The following is a 22,133-nucleotide window of genomic DNA, read 5'->3' as shown; positions in this document are numbered from 1 at the left end:
CATTACACTAATAAACATTAATCCAGATACACATTAACCATAAAGAGGCCTCAAGAGACCCAAACACAACCAAGTACCTACGGAGAGTGAGAGGTCCTGAGGAGATAGCTGAATGGTAAGGACAAAGTCCAATTTACTGGTACTTACTCAAATGAGATCGAAAATAAAAATATCAAGACAAGAACACATTGCGCAATGCAGAGACATTGTTTCCCTCTGACTTCACCACCCTGAGCCTAAATGTTCAGAAGAAAGTGGGAACCTGAGAAACAATGAGTATTAGAGTCAAAGTGTCGGAAGCCATTTTCCAGAATGGTAGATGCTCAAAGTGTCAGATAATGCCTTTTCTGAGTCTAGCATGCAGACCTTTTAAGCACATAACTCCTTTACAAGCACTGTCAATACAGTAATATATTTAGTAACACCTGCTGGACTGGCTGGAATTTCCTATTATCATACTTATTTGTAAGCAATAATTTTATATCCTTCAGATGTAGCATGCTTCAGATGTTTTCTTTAGTTCTTTTTGTTTTAGACTTCCTGTCCAGGTTTGTCTATGGCGCTGATCAAGCCCCCCACTAATTATTCAGCAGTTCCAAGCAGAAGAGACTCTGGGTCAGGTTGGCTGTGGTGTGACTGGGTGGTGTGATCCCAGTGAGTGGGGTAACTCAGTGTCACTGCAGAAATACGGTTAAACGTTCACCTATATTTACTTAGAAAATAGTACTCATCACATCCAGAGTGGAATATTTGCAGTATTTCTTTGTACATTTTAAATGCTTCCAGATTAAAAGAAAGTCTGTCATTACAACCTTTTTCTGAAATATCCACTTTTTTTCTTGCTTTTGTAATCTGCATATTTTAAATGTGTTAATCTACTAAAAGGAGGCATTATTACTCAAGTTTAAACTTTTGAAGAGCTCTTATGTGCCAAAGTCTCTCATCTCTTATCTGTTCTAATCTTACAGAACTTATATAACATTATCTTTTCCTCTCTGACAGCCTTCATTGTGCAGGTCTGATAAAAACTCTTCATTAACTGATTTGAGCTGATAAGCATCATAACAACACCCCACACCAGCTTTATTTTTGCCTTATGTGATCCATAAATCTTCCCCCTGCTGAATGTTTATACTTGTCACCAAAACCCATACTCCCCACCTTCTGTAATTAATACAAACATGAAAGGTTTCTGCAGTTTCAGGCTGTTGTGTGCTGCAGGTTTTAATTCCTCTTCACCTTGTTGAGAACACAACCTTTGATCTGTTTTTGTCCGGGGATCTTTAACTTATCATTATGGCCTTAGCAAGCAGTTCCTCGTCGGATTGTGCAAGTTTCCTCGGCTTTTAGATGGGGCATGAGGATCTACTTTGATTGTCTCATCCAGCTTACCTAAGGGGTGCTGTCTCATCCAGAGGTTAACAGTCGAGTACCTGTACGGGGCAAAGGTTGATGCAGGTCGGTCTTACTCTTTAGTACTGAGAGATTGATGCCACTCAGCTGTGAGAGAAGAGAAGGTAAGACATCCCCTGCAAAGCTTTTCAATCTATTTTCTGCTCTCTTACAAGGGCATGACATGTGTGACAATTTGTTAAAAAAGAAGAAATTGAAAAATTGAATGTAAAAAAAAATCCTTTTTACCAGCATTTACTAATTGGTTTATCCATACTATTTAACAGCCGTGAATTGTTGTGTTTTCTTTGGGTCTTTTTGGATCCAATTTTCTTAGATAACCCTTTTAAAAAACTAAAATCAACTTTTTCCACAGGACACTTGCAGTGCCTTGCAAAGTTGTCATACTTCTTGAACATTCACACGATTCCACTGACATTACTTGCACAAACTTTTAGGTGTTTTATTGAAATTTTATTTATCAGGACATACAATGTAGTGCCTATCTGTGAGGTGTTTACAAAATCAGACATGGTTTGCCAAGGTTTCAGTTGAGTTCAGTTTATTTACATAGTGCCGATTATTCACAACTGTCATCCCAAAGCTCTGTACAAGATGAACAAATCCAGTTTATATACTAAAATGAATAGTTAATTCAAACCAGTAATATAGAAAAATTCAATGCCAGTTACATACATTCCACTTTGATCCCAGACATAAAACAACAGTCAACTTTAGTTTATCGTGACAATTGGTAAAGAGCTATCTATGGAAATCCAATTAATTGCATTTTTTTTTCAACATGTCCTGTCTCGGTGTTTCAGGCATACATTATGGAGCAGATGGTTGGCTGGCACATGTCAGGGCAGTTTTGCTCCACAAAAAGGATATCTCAAGACATTATCCTAATTGCATGATTAAACTTTCTCATTTCCAGATTAAATCCAGGATCAAAGTAGGCACACCACATTGATGTTATAGTAACCTGTGTTTGTATGACCTTCAACCATTTTGAGTAATCGTGTGTTGGTGTGTGAGTGTGTAAGTGTGTGTATGTTTGCACGTGTGATGGTGGGTGGGTATTTGTGTAGAAATAAGTGTTACTTGTGTTGAGTGGGTGTGTGAGTGAGTGCGAGTTTGTCAACTAGAAGTTTACAGTTTTAAGTGTGGCAAAAACAGTAGAGGGCCTGCAATCCACAGCACCTAAGAGCAACAAAGAGCAGGTAGAACCGGCTCTGGAAAACCACAGCAGTCTCAGGCAGCCAGACATGAAGCATCCCCCCAGGGCAGCCATACACCCAACATATAAGCAAGTCACCAGCAAGGGACAGGATCAGCAGCCCCCAGGTCAAAGAGTATCAGTAGAAGACTCGGGGCACCAAGCCCCCCTGACCCAGCCAAACTGCCACCCGCAGCCCAGGGCTCGCACTGACCCAAACATGTCATGCAGGCACCGGCTCACCGCAGCAGTGGGAACCTGGAGGCACCACATTGTATTTTACCCTGGGAAGCCAGTCCTGAGAGGTCTAGATGGAGGGATACGCACCAGGGTGGGTGGTACAATGGGCCCACAAGCTCACACCGAGGAGGCACCCCCCACCAGGTTCACAGGCAGCTACACCACAGTAGGCCCAAAGCCGCCTGTTGACCTATCCCCGGACCCACCCACACCAGCCAGGATCGGAAGCAGGCCAGACAAAAGGGTACAGTGGGTCAGCCCTGTCACGATGCCAGCAGCCGCAGCACCCCCACCTCACCACCAACACCTCCATGCCAGATCTAACACTACCACAGGGCAACCCCAAATTACACATGCTGCCAAGGGACAGCACAGCCCCGGCACTAGTATCCCCATACCCCCTGTCCCCCGATCCTGAGGTGGCAGTGCCCCTATCCTTGCGCCACTAGATGATGTATGATTATTGGAGACCAAACCAATTTCAAGTTATTCTGTTCATCTTTCTTACAAGCAGACATTATCTCCATAGAAAAAATTCTAATAACATAATTTGAAATGTTTAAACTCCTTTTATTCTTCCAGTTCTTACATATTGTTTTTGGCAATGCTAAGAACTGCAAGAAGGATGTGGCATCTATTTGTTTTAAAATCTACCTTTGTGATGTCACCACGAAGGCAAAGTTAGGGGCAGATTGGAACTGTATACTCTAGGCATGTTAATAAGAAAATCAATTTGTGAGGGAGTAGAAATTAGGTTTCTACTCTCTGTTGTGTTGTTCTATGTTACTGAGAAAGTTAACAATGGAACCAATTCGTTTAAAGCTGTTACAGCATTGTCTAACAAAGATCTAATATAATCAGTATTTCTGTTGTGGGCATTGTACTAGGTTAGATTAAAGGTTATTAAAAGACGGTCAGACAGAACAGGATCGTGAGGAAATACTGTCATTTGTTGACACTCAATAGCATATGTAAGCACAAGATTCAGAGCATGAAGACAAAAGTAAGTTGGTCTGTGGATGTTTTGTGTTTTTCAAATAAATAATCTCAAAGGTTCACATACATTTGTTTAAGTCTGGACTTTGACAAGGTCATTCTAACTAATGAATATACTTGGTCTAAACCACTCCATCAGGCTGATGTGCAGTATTAGTTTTCCTCCTCACATGGCTTGCAGCAAATTAGAAGCAGGTCTACTTATGGTTTTCTTTCAACAATGGAAAAATACATGTATCCATTTCTTTCCACTTCACACTTTGACTACTTTGTGTTGGTCTATCACATCAGATTCAAACAATACACTGAAGTTTGTGGTTGTAATGTGGCAAAAAGTGAAAAAGTCATAGGGGTATGAATACTTTTGCAAGGCAAGAAAAATATACATTTGCACAATTTGGAGCAAAGATGTTGTTGCAAAACTTCACTTTAGTAATTCTTGTGACCTTTGGTTCCAAAAAGAAAAGGTTGTGTGGGTAATCTTAGAAACAAAGAGTCCGGGTGAGAGTTTGCCCTGTCGACAGATCTTAATCTGGTTTTACTGCAGTATTGAGGAATTATATCAGTTACTTTGACACTAAATTGTATTGAAGTTTTATTTGATTTATTCAAATACATTTTAATTATTTCTCAGCAGTAATTGCACAGTTAAGCCGAGGGATTTCGTTTCTTTCCTTATAACTGTGCTTTTTAGTATCTTTCGTTTTAACTGTACTTGGATGTAGGTTATGCCATGAAAATATCACTGATTAGTAAATTTCATTTGACTTGTGCAGGCAACGGTTTCCACAAATTTGGGTCAAAGTTGCTCACAGTCTCAGACTAACAGTATGAATAGTGCATGGAGATGAAGCAACACATCCTGGCACATTATTCAGAGTTTCAACATGTGGATTTTGGCTAAGTTTGCTTTTCAGCAACGGCAGACACTGACCTGTTGCAATGACTGCAGTGGATGTCAGTGTGGTATAAATGAGCACAGCAGTTCTGTTCAATTAATCTTGTTATCTAGCCTGGAGAGTCCTCTGCAAAAAGCATCTAAAGAGTGTTAATGTTGATTTTATTGTATATGTTCTTTTTTTAGCAGCTAAATGATGAGTGTCGAGGAAAATCCCATAGCAGCTGTAAATGGTAACACTGACAGGTAAGCACATTTCTATGCAAAGCAAATAATTTTTTTATGTGATGCTGGACTGAACTTTAAAGAACTTTCTAAATTATTGCATGCCTGTTGTGATTTATTTAATCATTTTGGCCATGTTAGCTTAAAGACAAAGTCCACAGTCATGCCAAATGGAAAAACCGAAGATCCACCTACAGCACCAACGTGGAGCCCTGAGCCTCCTGCCAAACCTCCAAGATGCTACAAGCTCGATGGAGCTGCTAAAGAGCCGTCAGCAGGTACTGTTTGAACTCTGAGTCTCACATTTAGACAAGAATGTATGCAGTTTTAGTCAGAAGTTCTCATGCACTCATCATAGGCATGAATGTCCATGTTATTTTGGGCTTTTTTTGATGCATCTGAACTTTTCTTTTTCAAGAGTGGAATGATTATACAACATAAAACTTCATGTAATTAAAAAAAGTACGAAATGGGACAACGTTAGCTTTTTTTTAATAAACTAATGTGAAGAAGCTTCTGGCATAATCAGTAGAGCTCAATTACACTGATTGTTTTTCTGTAATGGATTTTTGCCAGGATTTCAAGGACATATAGATTTTTAGCATATTTAAAATCAGGGCTTTTATGAAGCTTGATGTTTGTCTGCTTTACGCTTCATAAGTAGCTTTGTTGTGTGTTTGAGATAACTGTTCTGCTGAAACACCCAGCCGTGCCTCGAGTTCAGCTATCTAGCTGCTGATTTGAGGTGAACTTGAATAACTTCAAACGAATCCCCCTTCTTCATTACTCCATGCACTTGCCAATGCAGCGAACAGACCCTGCAACACTGCCACCTCCATGCAAGACAGTTTCTTATTTATACATTGCAAATTATGCTCAAAGTCTGGGTCTATAACAGAAAACCAACCAGTTAAAATGATCTCTACCATAACCGCTGAGAATAGTAGTCAAATATAATGCTAGAATTATGCCAGAAACTCGTTGAAGGCTTAAAAAACATGTGGTTATTTTGTGACTTTATATGTATATAACTGGGCCCATATATTAAATTTTGACACTGTGTAGAACAGAGAAGATCTATCGCAAATTAAATTAATATGTGAACCTAATTTTTCTTAATGAATGTGACATTCATGGCCAAATGGCCCTGGTTAATGTACTGTATATTCCCAAAATGATCAAAAACTGAAAGAAATTCAGTAAAAAATCAATTTCTTAAGGGATTATTGTAAGCATTGTGATGAGATTAAAATGACACAAATCTGTAAACAAATATAGTTTTTTTAAATCAGTTAAGTAGCATGATTTTATTTAGAGTGATTTCTACAGCAAGTAAAAAATAGAAACAATATGACATATTAAACAGTCTTGAAAGCTGTTTAAAGATAGAGAGAAATTTAAAAATCAGTCCTGGAGATTTTAAAGAGAATAAACAAATAAATCTGCTCACGGATTTTCCACAAAATCCTCTTTTATAACAGTAGCAGATAAGAACGTCACAACTGTGGTCCTATTTGATAAGTTCAGGTTGTTTGTGACCCTTTTGAATCAGGACAGAGTCAAGAAAAACAGCAACGGTCATTACAATAGTTTTGTTCCTTAGATAAGATAGTTTCTAATGTCAATTATTGTGCTGTTTAATATAATTTTTAGTTGTATCACAGGCATAAATTTCCAGTCAAAACACAATGAAAAAAAGCTGGGTTACTTCCTGAAACCAAACCTGATTAGTGGGCGTGTCAGTACATTCCACATCCTCCTGCTCTTACAGCGCAGCCTTGTTCCTGTCTTACAGCTTTAAATCTTGTTACTCTGACATAGCAGTCGTGACTAACCTGCTGGGATTTTTTATCTCGTCCGACTCAGCTGAGTCCTCTCCTGAACCCTGAGTTTGCTGTCCTTGTTTTGACTTTTCCCAATTGTCATTAATGGCGGGTAAACGCAGCTGTACCTGTTGTCCCAACGCAGAGGAGACCAAGGCGGTTCCCCTGATGATGGATGACTTGGCAACCACTTTGGCCCCCGCTGAGCATCTGTGGAGCTCCAGCAGAGACCAGGCTGTCAGGCTGAGGATGGAGGGCTCGGGTCCAGGCTCGGAGACTCCTGTCACCATTCATCAGATGTTCCTGGAGACACTGGAAAGGTGTGGGGATCAGCCGGCTTTGGTTTCCAAAAAAGACAGCCAGACGGTGACTCTGACCTGGAGGCAGTACTATGAAGAATGTCGTGCAGCTGCCAAGAGTTTCCTTAAGGTTTGTATATTTTCAGAACGTGAGTATTTTAGTACGTGAAGCCTTTTATTCCTCTACCAATTGTGCCAAAAGTATTTTCTCATTCATGTTCTTTACTTGTCCACTGAGCATGTCCGTTAACATTTGTGTCTTACAAAGATTTTCATATGGTTTGAACCTTTTCACATTTTGTTATGTAACAAACACAAGCTTCTCTGATTTCAAGTAGGCTTGATCAACACAAAGTAGTGAATAATTATCAAGTGAAAGTATAATGATACATGGTTTTTAGCATTTTTATCAAATAAAATTTTAAAAGCGTGGCATGTATTGATATTTAGTCTCCCTTCATTGGCAAGTCATTTTAGGTATGTCTACCAGTTTTGGACATCCACTGATGGAAATCTTTGTCCTCTTATCTTTGAAAAATAGGCCAAGCTCAATCAGATTGGATGGAAAATGTTCGTGCTCATCAGATATCAAGTCTTGTGACAGATCCTCAGATTAGATTTATATCTGGATTTTGACTGAGACATTCATATGCTTGAGTATTTATTGTCCTAAACTATTCCATTGGGCCCCTGGATGTATGTTAAGGACCATGGTCTTAACTCTACTACATCCTCTAATATTTGTTTTTCTTAGATAGGCCTGTATTTATTTGCATCATTCTTTTCGTGAACTATTACCAGCCTCCCACGCCCTCCTGAAGAAAGCATCTCCACAGTATGACTTTCCCACCACCATGTGTCACAATGGAGATGGTAAAAATTTGACTTTTTATCACGTTCTTTCAGTAATTGATCTCTATAAACTACATTTTTGGAGTCCATGACTAATAGTTGTTCTGTGAAGCTGTGAATCTCTGCAGCTCTTCTGGAGTTGCCATGGGTTCTTTGTAAAACATTCTTGCCCAGTCTGTCAATTTATATCATGGCTTGGTAGGATAACAGTTGTGCCATATTCTTGTAAATGGATGGATTGGACATTGCTCTGTGATGTTTTCAAACTTCATTGATTAATAACCTAACCCTTCTTTCAAATTGATGATGTTATTTGTTCATAAATGCCCTCCAACAATCTCGGGCCTGTACAGAACAGCTGTATTTAATCTGAAATTAAATTACTAAGAGATGGGCTCTATTTACAAATAAAGATTCTTTGAAAGTCAAGTGGCTGCACAGATGTTTATTTTGGTATCAGAGTTGAAGTTAGTGGTTGTAACATAAAAAACTGCGAAAGGTTCAAGACATACAAAAACTTTTCCAAGAGACTATATTTATGTTTGAATAGGGATCAAAGTACCTTTGACTCCAACATTGTCTTCAAACTTATACTGCTGTAGTCCCTTGCTTTCCTGATGTGCTGCTAAACTGTGTCAATTGACTATTTTGTCATGTGATGTTCTGTCTTTGAGATGTATAACTGATGATGTCAAATGTTTTGTTCAGTTACTCATTTATATGGAAACTGCACCGGCCAAAAATAATTTTTCACTATAGTAGGACTGCTGACAGCTACAGAGAAATACACAAATGTCCACTCACATGTTCAGTACAGGTATGAAGATGTGCAAATGTTTTTGGCAAATAAGGAATTGTATACAGCAAATATCATTTATTGTACACGTCTTTTGTATTCAGAGATGAATCAAAATGAAATGATGAATTAGATCAGTACATTTAATTATTCTCCATTGAATGACACATCGGTCTTGACCTATTATGCCTTCTTTTTCATTTCTTTCCAGCATTACTGTTAGAAAACTTCATATACTCTCAGTCAGTCAGTCATTTCTACCGCTTATTCCATAGTGGGTCACGGGGGAGCTGGTGCCTATCTCCAGCAGCCTATGGGCGAGAGGCAGGGTACACCCTGGACAGGTCGCCAGTCCATCACAGGGCAACACACAAACAACCAAGCACACACTCATTCATACACCTAAGGGCAATTTAGAGTGATCAATTAACCTAACTGGCATGTCTTTGGACTGTGGGAAAGACCCAGGACCTTCTTGCTGCAAGGCAACAGTGCTACCAACTGCGCCACCGTGCAGCCCTCATATACTCTCAACAATCAAAATATTTTTTACTTCAAAGTGATTGTAAAACTTGTAGAAGCAGCACCAAAATCAGCTGACCTGTAATTTCTGTCCATGCATTATGTAACATATTCGTTAGTTATGCGTAACCTAAATAAATAAACTGAATTTTTAAATTTGCATGGTAATTTGTTCAAGTTGAACTTTACCTTCAATCTAAAAATTACTTCTTGCACAACTCTTTGAACGTCTGCCCTCGGTTTGATCTGTGATGTGACAATCGGCCACTGAAAACTAAAACTCACGTGTGTGAAATTTAAAGCTTCTGTTACATCTTGTGTTTCACAGACCTGAAAGTGGAGTGGCTTTTAAAACAGGCAGTAGGCCAAAGGTGGCCGAGGCACAGCGCCTCTGCAATGTTAATATGGTACATTGTTTGTCTCTTCGTAGCTAGGACTGGAACGTTTCCATGGAGTCGGCATTCTGGGATTTAACTCTCCTGAATGGTTCATCTCGGACATCGGCTGCATCTTTGCAGGGTGAGATCACACATCAGCGCCCAATAACATTAATGCAAGATCTTGATGTCCAGATTTGAAACATTTTTGGACCGTCTGACATTACTTATCTACATATTTCTGTGTGCTCATTTCAAAGTCGGTTTCTGCCTTTTCTCAAACTGGTTCGCCCTGTTTTCTAAAAACCGAAAATAGTATGATAGCATAGAAATGTTTGTATTTCCTCCGTGCTCTCGAAGACACAGAAAAGTGCAATAAAAGCAGGAAGAAAAACTCATATAAACATTTAAAATGTGTGGATGATACAGCTGTGCAAAATCAGTTTATGTTTCTACTAATTATCTGTCCATTCTAGAAGGAGTTGCAGGTTTTACCACACTGTTACCTGACATGTAACCAGATAACTTGTACATGCTATTAATTCCACTGACTTGTGTATTTATTTTTTTACTGATTTGTTATCTTAAAGAGCCTTTCCTTGACTGCATAATAGATTTTTGAAAACAGCAAGGGAAACTTACGAAGTAAAAGAGAAAAATTCTAAAATTCTAACTTTTATTGTCTGGGAAAGTCATTAAAGGAAAAATACATTTTAGATCTATAATTAAACTTTTAAGGAGGATATTATGCTTTTTTTAAGCTGAACTCAAAAGGAAAAATGTCTGGCTGAACTTCCTTACATGTCTTTAAAGGGTTGAAATTTTACATAGAACTTGCAAACTTCTGCCTGGGGAAATCAATGATGAATTACCCATCTACATAAATTATTGGAGATTATTTTGCAGCACGAGCAGGAAATGATTAAAGAGCTTTTTATGCAACAGGGGTCTGGCCACTGGTATTTACACAACGAACTCGCCGGAGGCCTGTCATTATGTTGCTGCCAACTGTGAGGCCAATGTCCTGGTTGTGGAGAACCAGAAACAGCTTGAAAAAATCCTGAAGGTCAGAAGGTTTATCATGGCATCTACACCTTCAGTGTACTATTTTCGTAGCCATAAGTAGTAACTAACCTTTCAAACATTGAGCAATTTGCCCTCATGTGCCTTTGTTTGTCCCATTTCTTCCTGCAGGTTAAAGATCAGTTACCTCATCTGAAAGCTATTGTCCAGTATAAAGGCGAGCTGCAGCAGAAATCACCACTTCTCTACACAGTATGTGGATGACTCACACATCAAGTAGATTTATCACATGGCTATTTAGGACATCTGATAACATACTTTCTATGACACCATAGGCTTTTTATTGGATACTTATTGCCTTTTAAGGTGACTGAACTTGAAAACAACACAGCAGTAGCTTTTGTTTGTCCTGGTTTGAAATACATTTCTTTACTTCTGTAGTGGGATGAGTTTATGAAGCTTGGAAAAGACGTGCCTAACGAGGCACTGCAGGCTGTGATTGACAGTCTTCGGGCCAACGAGTGCTGCACCCTCATCTACACCTCTGGAACCACTGGAAACCCTAAAGGGGTCATGCTGAGCCATGACAATGTGAGTCAGCACAAAAGACTACATTCGAAAGCCAGTTTCTATATTCTGTTGGTCTATATTATTCAAAGAACATATTTGTTCAGTTGAGCAAAAATTTGTTTTGTTTTGACTATAATCTCAAAGACACCTATTCTGCAACAAAATCTAATATGCTTGACAAGATTTAGTGTTTTGCTTCACAATAGTTGCTTCAGGCCTGTACATGACAGAAAAAATATAATTTGGTATGTAACTGTCTTTCAAACCTTTTCTGTTTCTGCTTTTTTAGTCATATTTTAATAATTTAAAGTTTTTTGGATCATTTACCAGTCACTGATCAAGTATTTAGGTGTTCGAAATATTTGCAATTGTTTCCACTTTATATATTGCATGGTGCCCATCTGCTGGCAGAAAAAGCCCACATCACCATTCCTACAGCACCATGCTTGACAGTAGAGATGTACCAATCAGTTGGACAGAAACTGGAATCTGTCAGTTTTGTTTTGACGAAGTTCTAATTGCTGCTCAGTATGTTAGATGCTAACAACTTCCTTTTTTTACGTCCATAAACGCATGAATTGCATGTGCTTTGATGGACCTTTTTAACTACATTAAAAATCTTAAAAGAATTAGGGACATGTACTATGATGCATACAGATAATTCCTTTATCTTCTGCTTGATTTAAAGCTGTTACTGTTAAAGAATATGGAGCACACCTTTTCTCCTTAATGTGCTATGGGCCTTAGGAAACAAATTGGAGCTCATCAAAATCAGAAATCAGCAGCAGCAATCAGGAAAAAATCAGAAAGACAACAATTGCACCAGTTTAGCATTGTAACTGGTCTGGTAGAGAAACCCCTAATGATTAACCAGTGTTATCTTTATCATCTAGGAAAAGCCTATTCGGTGAATCTCTACTTTACAGCTGGAATTAGGTGTTTGGTTTTCTCCAATCCTTGGCCTGCTCATTAATGCAAAGCAAACCTATATAACAGAAAGTTTAACAGGAGCTATTGTAGTTCCCTTTTCCTGCTCTAATTAAACGTGTTTTACTGCTAAAAATTCAAGGCTGTCTCCTGCTTTCCAACATTAGATTACATGGACGTCCCGTACTGTATCCAAGATGATAAATCCAAACTACAGCGAGGAGGTGCTTGTCAGTTACCTGCCACTCAGCCATGTTGCAGCGCAGATGATTGACATTTGGTGCTCAATGAGTCTCGCAGGGACCACCCATTTTGCAGAGCCAGATGCCCTGAAGGTAACGATAGCAGTTTGAGCAAACATTAGTTTGTTAATATCAGTGCTGGTTCTAAGTTTTAATTCAATTCAGTTCAATTCAGTTTTATTTATACAGTGCCAATTCACAACACAGCACTTTACAAAGTGAATTTAATCTAGTCATACAGATGTCAAGCCAGGTACATCCATTCCAATTATTCCTAACAATCAAACAGTGCAGTCAGATTCAGTTTATTATTCAAATTGGTTAAAAAGTTTTTCTATCTAAGGAAATCCCACCAGATTGCATCGAGTTAGTGACTTGTAGCAGTCACTCCTCCTGGATGAGCATGTAGAGTCCGTGGATAGTCGTTGCATTGACTTTGCAGCAATCCCTCATACTGAGCATGCATATAGCGACAGTGGAAAGGAAGAACAGGAAGAAATCTCCAGCAGAACCAGGCACAGTGTGAGCGGCCATCTGCCACAACAGACTGGTGGCTTTGAGAGAACAGAGCAGAGACAGAAAACGATAGCACAGAAGCACTGATCCAGGAGTACTTTCTATGGGAAAGAAAAGTAAAACATTAATGGGACAGAGACAGACAGCTAAGCAGATGAACTCTGAGCCAGTTTTATGTCTAGAGTATGAAAGAGAGCACATACAATTAGTCACCGTAGAAGCTTAGCCAGTAGCTATGTCTTGGAGAGACAGGGTTAAACACTGAAAGACATGGCCAAGTGTATCATTTGTAATAGGTGAGCATTAAATTGTTGGCAGCAGCAGCTTGCCCGCTGTACCCCTCCAGGAAGGTGCCACAGCTAAACACAGAGCCAGGCCGGATGTTGCATCTAGGAAGAGAAAAAAACAGAGAACATAAAGTTAAAAGCCAAAATAACAGCAAATAACGCAAAATTGGTGAGTAGTATGAGAATGTAGCACAGAGAGTAAAAGTGGTCATCATGTGCTCCAATCTAAGCCTAAAGCAGCATAACTACAGATATACCTCAGGATAACTAAGCCACTCTAACTATAAGCTTTATCAAAAAGGAAAGTTTTAAGCCTAGCCTTAAAAGTAGACAGGGTGTCTGCCTCACGGACTAAAACTGGTTCCACAGGAGAGGAGCCTGATAACTAAAGGATCTGCCTCCCATTCTACTTCTAGAGACTCTAGGAACCACCAGTAAACCTGCAGTCTGAGAACGAAGTGCTCTGTTAGGAACATATGGAACAATCAGATCTCTGATGTATGATGGAGCTAGATCATTAAGGGCTTTATATGTGAGGAGGAGAATTTTAAATTCTATTCTGGACTTAACAGGGAGCCAATGAAGGGAAGCTAAAATAGGAGAAATATGATCTCTCTTTTTAATTTTCATCAGAACTCTTGCTGCAGCATTTTGAATCAGCTGAAGGCTTTTAACTGCATTTTGTGGAGATCCTGATAGTAAAGAATTACAATAGTCCAGCCTTGAAGTAACAAATGCATGGACTAGTTTTTCAGTGTTAATCCTGGATAGGATATTTCTAATTTTGGCAATGTTCCGGAGGTAAAAGAAGGAAATCCTATAAAACCTGTTTAATATGGGATCTAAATGACATGTCCTGGTCAGAAACACCAAGGGCTTTTTACTTTATGACTGGTGGTCAATTTAATGCCGTCCACATTAATTGATTGACTGAGCAGTTTCTTTTTTAAAGACTCCAGTGCAAAGACAACAATGTCTGCCTTGTCTGAATTTAGGAGCAAAAAATTTAAAGTCATCCAAGTATTTATGTCTTCAAGACATGCATGTAGTCTATCTAACAGGTTGGGCTCATCAGGGTTTATAGATAAATAAAGCTGAGTATCATCAGCATAACAGTGGAAATGTATCCCATGCTGCTTTATAATTGTACCTATTGGAAGCATATATATAGTAAAGAGAATTGGCCCAAGCACTGAACCCTGTGGTACTCCACAAGTAACCCTGGAGTTTGAAAATGATTAATATTTTCACAATGCTTTTCCTTGTTTTCAGGGGTCGTTGGTGAACACACTGAGAGAGGCTCGTCCAACCGGTTTCCTGGGGGTTCCTCGGGTCTGGGAGAAGATGCAGGAGAGGATGAAAGCTGTTGGTGCCAAGGGTTCCCCACTGAGGAAAAGAATAGCAGACTGGGCCAAGGCTGTCGGCCTTCAATACAGCTACAGTGTCATGAATGGGTGAGTGAGCTTATAGCACAATTTGTGAGAAGAACAATTTTTATCATGTGCAGAAATGTAAAGATACCATCAGGTGGTGTCTTCTTTCTTCACTAACAAATGTACAGCTCTGTGAAATAGTGTTTGCCCCCTTAAAGATTTCTTCTGGTTTTAGATCATCAAAGTAATTTTACTATCAGGCAAGTGCAGTTTACAACTGATGTTTTGATTTATTAGATGAAAAAATGCTATCCAAACCAACCTAGTCCTATTTGAAAGAGAAAAATGGACGTTTGTTAAATAATTAATTAACTGTGATTAGCAACATTTTTCAGAAAGCTTAGTTTTCTTAGTCACACCCATGTCTAATAACTTCTAAAACTGAAGAAAAATGTAATTCTTGAAGCTGAACCTGCCTAACAACATGAAGTAGGCTAAAACGTCTTAAAAGCAAAACATTATGCCCGATCTAAAGCAATGAAGAACAGATAAGAAAAAAAGCCATTGAAGTGTATTAGTCTCAAAAGGGTTACCCCATTGAACCACAGTGAGAGCTATTATTCAAAAAACATAACAAAATGAAGGTTTAGGGGTTGCCTACACAAAGTCCAGAGCTAAATCTCATTGACAGGCTGATGGCAGTTTTCGCTGCAAAGAGCGGCAAGGGAGAAATTACTTTGTCACACAGGTTGGTTTAGATAACTTCTTCCCCTTAATATTTTAAATAATCATTTAAAATCTGCATTTTGTATTTATTCAGGTGGTATTTTTGAAATTTGTTTGATAACCTGAAACATTTAAGTGTTAAGAAACCAAAAACAGAAGAAATCTGTAAGCAGGAAAATACATATTTGCAGGACTGGGAACAATAAAAACCTAGCTGGCTCATGAGGTAGGGTGTCTAATGCAGACTTTCACTAAATAAACTGTTTTTTGTTTTAAATGTTTTGTGTGCATTTGAGTTCACAGATCAGTTGTTCGCAATCCTCACTGGGCCCGCTGTCCTGCATGTTTTGGGTTTTTCCCTGCTGCCAAACACCTGACCTAAATGATTGGTTAACTAACAGGCCTCTGCAGAATTTGATGGCTGAAGAGGTAATACACTCATTCAAAAAAAGGTGTACTGAAGCAGAGACACATCTAAAACATGAGGAATAGTTGGCCCTGAAGACCAAGATTGTGAACCACTGGCCTAGTTGACTTAACCAGACGTCTAAGAATCGAGCTAACCACCTGGCTTTAGTAAACACCATGGCAACTAATCATCTTTTGAAATAGGAGTGTGGTTAAAATGTGAATAAAGAGGAAAAAACACAAGGTGTATACACTAAAAACAGCTCTGGTCTGTTGCCTTGTGCCTTTTGTGATGTCATCTGAGGGACATACACAGCTAAGCTTCTGTTTAGTAAGGCATGTTTTATCTTGTTTAACAATTTACAACAAAATAACACAACTAACAGAAAGATAGACCATGACATGTTGTTATACAGCAGACAGGAGATCCAAGCTTAATTTGATTTAGTTTACAGAAAGGTCTGGCTGGTAGCTTGTAACACATTCATAAACGTAGCCAGTTTGATTTCTTAAGATAATGTAGCAAAGCATGAAAACATCTGTGTGTGACAGCTCTGCACCTGTTGTCCTGCAGGGAGAACGTGGTGCCGTGGGGATTCACGCTGTACAACAATCTGGTCTTTAAGAAGGTTCGGGCAGCCCTGGGTTTGGACCGCTGTAGGATGTGCTGCACTGGAGCCGCTCCCATCACAAAAGAAACTTTGGAGTACTTCATGAGTCTGAACATCCCAGTGAAGGAGCTCTACGGCATGAGCGAGAGCTCCGGTCCGCACACTGTCTCCATCGATGAGTATCGCATCGGAAGGTCAGCAGCAAAGCATTATGGAACTTTTAGTGAACATTGAAATATGTGTATTCACTTTTAATGGGAATGAGTGTTTTATCAGTTTGGCTCCTTTAAGAATGCATGTGAACAGTTTATGAAAAAAAAAAAAGAATTGGGTTCACACATTTGAATTCGTTATGGCTTTACCCTGATCCACACAGGGTCAAAATTATACATCCTATCACAAATATGTACATACACTCAATTCAATTCAAAGATACTTTATTGATTCCCGAGGGGAAATTAGAATTCCAGTACAACCCATCCAAACAGACATCATGACACAAGACAAGGGAGACGGGTCACCGAGGCTTTGCTGCCCACTCACAGGCGCTGCACTTGCTAGATGAGAAAAAAGGCCACATTAGGTAAGTAGAGGAAAAAAAAAATCATATTTCACACTTTATCCTTAGCAGGATACTGTTTGAGATTGCAAAAAACCTCAGCACAATGAAGCAACAAGTTGACAAAACAACATCATGCCAGGAACGGTGAAGGTGGTGTGAGGGGTGTATATGTTTATCTTGAGCAAGTGAGTGTGTGCAAGTAAATCCATGAAGCACTGTCACAGAGGCCATTGTCCTTGATGGTTCGTTGGAAGGTTCATCAAACAGCCACAAAGTTCTGAGCAGGTCCACAGATATCCTCAGGGAAGGGAGGGGGCAGAGGGAGCAGAGCGTCATGTTTACATAACTTCCAGGAGAAGTTGAAGATAGCCAACCATCAAGGCCATGCAGGGAAGCCAGATTCAGAAAAACAATAATTATTTGGGTTAGGCTGACTCTTAATTTTCCGTCAGCCTTGAGAGTCTCGCTGGTGCTTCTCAAAGGCGAATCCAAACAGCCAAATTCCTGGTCTTTCTGCCAGATCCGAGCGAACAACTTTCTCCAAGATTTATCCCATTTCACCCCTGAGTCCAGGAACCTGCCAGCGATCCTTTGTAAGGATCACATCCAGTCTGTGATTCAGCTCACATAACATCTCAGTTTGAGTGCTGATCACCTTGAAGATCCCATCATACATGCCAGGCAGCCTTATAATGGCCAGAACAGCTGCTGACATTCTCCGAATTTCTCGATATGCCAGGTAACCGCTGACTCCAAAAAGCAGAAATCCTGATATCAAACATCTAATTATATACATATCTTCCACATCCTCGACTGACATTATCGACAGACACACAATCCTCCACTTCTGCCAGGAGTCCATCGTGTATCCAGAGAAAAACGTCCAGCCCGGACAAGTGGGCTCTCCTTCACCCTGTCTTCTCCTCGAGAAGATTTGATCAGTTGCATTGAGAAACCAGCTGACCAAATCCATAACTAAGAATTTGGAAGATATGCACCTCCATCCCCACTAATAGCTGGTTAAATGTCCCTTAGCAAGATGCACCTTGGCTTTCCAAGAGCTTAATGTTAACCTGTTTTATCTATTCAAAACCTGTTTTGATTTGTATTTGGGATCATTTTCCTGTCAAAACATCCAGTCAGTCAGTCATTTTCTATACTGCTTATTCCATAGTGGGTCGCGGGGGAGCTGGTGCTTATCTCCAGCAGTCTATGGGCGGGAGGCGGGGTACACCCTGGACAGGTTGCCAGTCCATCGCAGGACAACACACAAACAACCATGCACACACTCATTCATACACCTAAGGGCAATTTAGAGAGATGAATGAACCTAACCGGGCATGTTTTTGGAGAAACCAAAAACATGGTTTGGTTGAAGGAGAAAACCTGAGTACCCGGAGATAACCCACGCATACACGGGGAGAACATGCAAACTCCATGCAAAAGACCCCCGGCCGGGAGTTGAACCCAGGACCTGCTTGCTGCAAGGCAACAGCGCTGCCTTGCAGCCCCTGCAGATCATTTTCCTGTCAAAACATCCAATTATATCCAAACTGTGACGATCAGAAGAAAGAAAATTGGTTAGGATGAGCAGTCACCATAAGCTGGAAATATCTGGAACACCAGTGTCACTGTCTGCAGGGAAAGGAACAAGAGGGTGCCGACTGAAAAATGTCCCGCTTCAAATTCAAAACCTTTAGGGTTGACTAAAGTTTGCAGCTGCCCAGTAGAGGCAGCTGCAAACTTGGACAAGCCAAATGCCCTCAAGAGAGATGTCTTATCTTCAAACGAGACAAAGATTGGCCATAATGACAGGAAGTACTGTATGTTTGGAGGAGTCAAGGTGAGCCTTTCAAGCCTAGCAACGCTATTACTAACTGCCATATAGATGTATAGATATCTATCTATATATAGATAGATATATAAATATAGATATCTCTACACACATACATAAAATAGTAGAATAGTACAATCAAATAGTAATCCCCCAGGCCTTCTTATAACTTCAAGCGTAGTTATTTTCTTTTACTAGCTGTCCTATGGAGACTAAGTCCCAGTCTCTGTTTGTTTCTGCTCAGAGAAGTAGAAAAAGTCAAACAGTGACATAATGGACTATAAATCTAAACACTGAAGTCAAACTGATGTAGAGTATTGGCTCATCTCTGGTCGGTGATTTGTCTTTGCAGCTGTGGGAAGGTGATACCGGGCTGCAGGACGAAGCTGGAGAACCAGGATGGGGATGGGAACGGAGAGATCTGTTTCTGGGGTCGGCATGTCTTTATGGGATACCTGAACATGCCCGAAAAAACGGCAGAGTCTCTCGATGAGAACGGCTGGCTGCACTCTGGAGATCTGGGAAAGCAAGATGAGGAAGACTTTCTGTACATCACGGGAAGAATAAAAGGTGAAATTAAATTTTTAATCTGGGAATAAAAATGACAATTTCAATATAGTTTTGGTTTAAAACTGATTTGTAAAAATGTATTTTATTTTGTTTATTCTGTTTTAGTCTAAGTTTATCTAAAAATGCGAATTTTGAAATCTGTGAACAAATATTTTTTTCTATCCATATATTTAGGCTTTAACCACATCCACCCCTACAGTGAAACACAATGAGTCTGAAGCCTTTATTTTCAAAACGCCCATTTTGCCTCCTAAAATTTGTTCTTTGTTCTTTTCCTTGGTCCAGATCTTTTCAAGATTTGTAAAAGTAAATCATTATACAACTGTGAACTAAATCTTTACACTGATGACACAACTCTAATCTTGTGCAGACTCTATTCATTTGATTAATCAAAATCTACATTTATCATTTAATCTCATTCAAGAGGACCTCCATTACGGATCTGGAAACTGTTTAAACTAGGCTTCCACATTGCTATTATGACTACCATTTCCATATTATTTATTTTTAAAGTCACTGCAGAGTGGCTGGAGAAATGCATTTGGCATCTGAGTCATGGGATGTGGACTGCTAGACTGAAATGCTCATTTAAAAATGTAAAAATAATTTTATTGTGAATTCACTGAACAATAAACTAAACTCACAATATTTTATGAAAACAAACAAAATAGATTTTTAGGAGAGAATGGGTCTGTAAATTTTGTAGATACATGAAATGCTGCACAAAATCTTTCTCAGGGCTATACATTAAAAACAACTGGTTTAAAAAGTACCTTAAGTACAATAAGGTCATTGTTAACAAATGTGCAGATCAGACTTAAATGAATGCTTCTCTTATCTTTTAGAACCGGGGCCGGGACTCGAACCCGGGACCGCCACGTTAGGGTTAAACCCCTTCACCAACAGTGCCATGCCCAATAAGTAATTTTTTAGGATACTTATTTTTCAATGTTCTTTTTAAAGGTTAAATCACTGTGGCCACAATTTTTGGGGCTGTTTAATCTTTTTGGCCACATTTTGGGAAAATTTTAGTCACACACTGCAAAACATTTGGACATTTCTACCATCTCTACTGTTATACTCTTAACTTGCAGTAAGGAATTTATGCTGAAAATGTTTATTAGAAACATGAACTGTGACCAACAAAGAACAAGTGGTGAAACAGATTTTTTTTCTGTAGAGTTGATCATCACCGCCGGTGGTGAGAACATCGCTCCTGTGCCCATCGAGGACGCCGTGAAGAAAGAGGTGCCCATCATCAGCAACGCCATGTTGATCGGAGACAAGCTCAAGTTCCTCTCTATGCTGCTGACGCTTAAAGTAACAAATTCTTCATCTCTGCAAGCTTCCAAAAACCAGCTGCTGCAAAAATAAACCGATTTTCACCTATGTTGTTCTGTCTAGTGTGTAACAGACGACAACGGCGAGCCCACAGACAATCTGAGCCCTGAGGTTTTGGATTTCTGTCGGCAGCATGGCATCAAGGCCACCAAGGTGTCAGAGATCATTGCCAATAAGGAGCCAGCTATCTATAAAGCCATTCAGGAAGGTATGGAGCGAGTCAACGCCATGTCCACATCAAACGCTCAGAAGGTCCAGAAGTGGGTCATACTGGAACAAGATTTCTCGGTTGGCAATGGAGAACTGGGTCAGAAACTACACTGGTTTTTCTCCCATTTTCTCTAGTACAAACAAAGGAGAAAGCTAACAAATCTCTACAGCAGAAGAGATCCTCTAAACTGAAACTGAACCGCTGTTGTTCAATTGGGTGTTCTATTCTCTTTTTGTTTGTGCAGGACCCACCCTGAAACTGAGGAGGCCCATTGTTGTGAAAATGTACCAGGACAAAATAAACGAACTGTACGCAGCGGCTGCAGAAAGGCAGTGAACTGTTGAGCTGTGGTTCCTGGGGAAGTCGAAGACTCATGTATAAACCTCTGTCTGTCGAATCATGTTTATGCTGTCAAATAGTTACTCAGTCTCAAAGCAGCACAATGTTCTTGCCTTAAACCTTTGGAGCAGAGCCTGGCCTTGCCACATGGTTGGACTCAGATATCTTTTAAGAAAGTAATTGTTTTACATTTTTATAGTGTTCAATTAATGTTTTATAGGCACTAATCCACTTTGGCTATTAAGCTGCTCAATCATTAGAAAAATGTGTACTTATTATCTCACGGCATCTGTTTAAACTCTTATCGCCTGTTTCTGCACATCTTGCAAAATGATTCTCCTGGCCAAACGGGAGGTGAAAAGTTTGAATATATTTTTAAAAAGAAACGTAACTGTCTGCATTTATTCAATCAACCCCGCTGCAAATTGTAAATCCAACATGAATTTGTACAGTTTGACTCCGGCAAATATATATTTATTATTTTGCAATATGTTTTCTGTAAATTTTGAGTAAAAGTGAGTGATTTTGAGCAAATCAGACTAAACAATAACAGGATGTCTTTCGTGATGAAGTTTTGTATTTTACAGTTTAATACAACATTGTGCAAGAATGTTGAGAGCTAAAGGTGCCACAATGCAACAAATAAATAAAAAATGAACTAAAGCGGTGGTAGCCCCTTCCCCTGACTGTGATATGCAAGGCTGAAATATTAATTCTTGGTGTATTGCATGTAACCATAAAATTGCTAAATTATTTGTGACATAATTACATTTGCTTTTTATATATAAAATAATTTTTTATTGACAATATATACATTTTATTAGATATTTCACAAATTATGTATGTAAAGCAAATAAATTAAATATTTCTTAATTAATGATCGACATAATTTCTTATTTAGCGAATTGTGGCACGTTTGGTCCACCATGCCTTTCATACAAGAACCTTACATAT

At 39.3% G+C, this 22,133-nt stretch overlaps 1 protein-coding gene across 2 annotated transcripts; it reads left to right on the top strand.

Annotated features, from left to right (window-relative positions):
* The first annotated feature begins 1,337 nt into the window (after positions 1–1,337).
* On the top strand, positions 1,338–22,054 carry LOC124877831 (long-chain-fatty-acid--CoA ligase ACSBG2-like). Of its 2 annotated transcripts, none has more exons than XR_007040611.1 (15): positions 1,338–1,517; positions 4,932–4,991; positions 5,112–5,248; positions 6,939–7,222; positions 9,693–9,781; positions 10,585–10,705; positions 10,834–10,914; positions 11,104–11,253; positions 12,327–12,494; positions 14,477–14,658; positions 16,286–16,516; positions 19,071–19,288; positions 20,134–20,209; positions 20,469–20,608; positions 20,693–20,834. XR_007040611.1 is itself a non-coding variant. In XM_047381394.1 (15 exons), exons 2-15 carry the CDS (start codon positions 4,939–4,941, stop codon positions 21,174–21,176), a joined length of 2,190 nt encoding a protein of 729 aa, XP_047237350.1. In that variant the 5' UTR covers positions 1,349–1,517; positions 4,932–4,938; the 3' UTR covers positions 21,177–22,054. The 2 variants fall into 2 exon arrangements, 1 of the variants encoding a protein (XP_047237350.1); XM_047381394.1 differs by lacking the exon at positions 20,134–20,209 and adding an exon at positions 21,085–22,054 and having other exon boundaries at positions 1,349–1,517; positions 20,693–20,936.
* The last annotated feature ends 79 nt before the right edge of the window (positions 22,055–22,133 follow it).

This window comes from Girardinichthys multiradiatus, chromosome 12, assembly GCF_021462225.1.
Source record: "Girardinichthys multiradiatus isolate DD_20200921_A chromosome 12, DD_fGirMul_XY1, whole genome shotgun sequence".
Lineage (NCBI taxonomy): Eukaryota > Metazoa > Chordata > Actinopteri > Cyprinodontiformes > Goodeidae > Girardinichthys > Girardinichthys multiradiatus.
The sequence above is the reverse complement of the archived record's forward strand: the minus strand, read 5'-3'. Positions and strand labels throughout refer to the sequence as shown.

Excerpts from the sequence above, each read along its gene's own strand:
- LOC124877831 (XM_047381394.1), top strand. The coding sequence starts at position 4,939 with ATGATGAGTGTCGAGGAAAATCCCATAGCAGCTGTAAATGGTAACACT. Across the intron at positions 5,249-6,938 it reads TGCTAAAGAGCCGTCAGCAG|AGGAGACCAAGGCGGTTCCC; the intron begins GTACTGTTTGAA and ends GTCCCAACGCAG. Across the intron at positions 16,517-19,070 it reads GATGAGTATCGCATCGGAAG|CTGTGGGAAGGTGATACCGG; the intron begins GTCAGCAGCAAA and ends TTGTCTTTGCAG.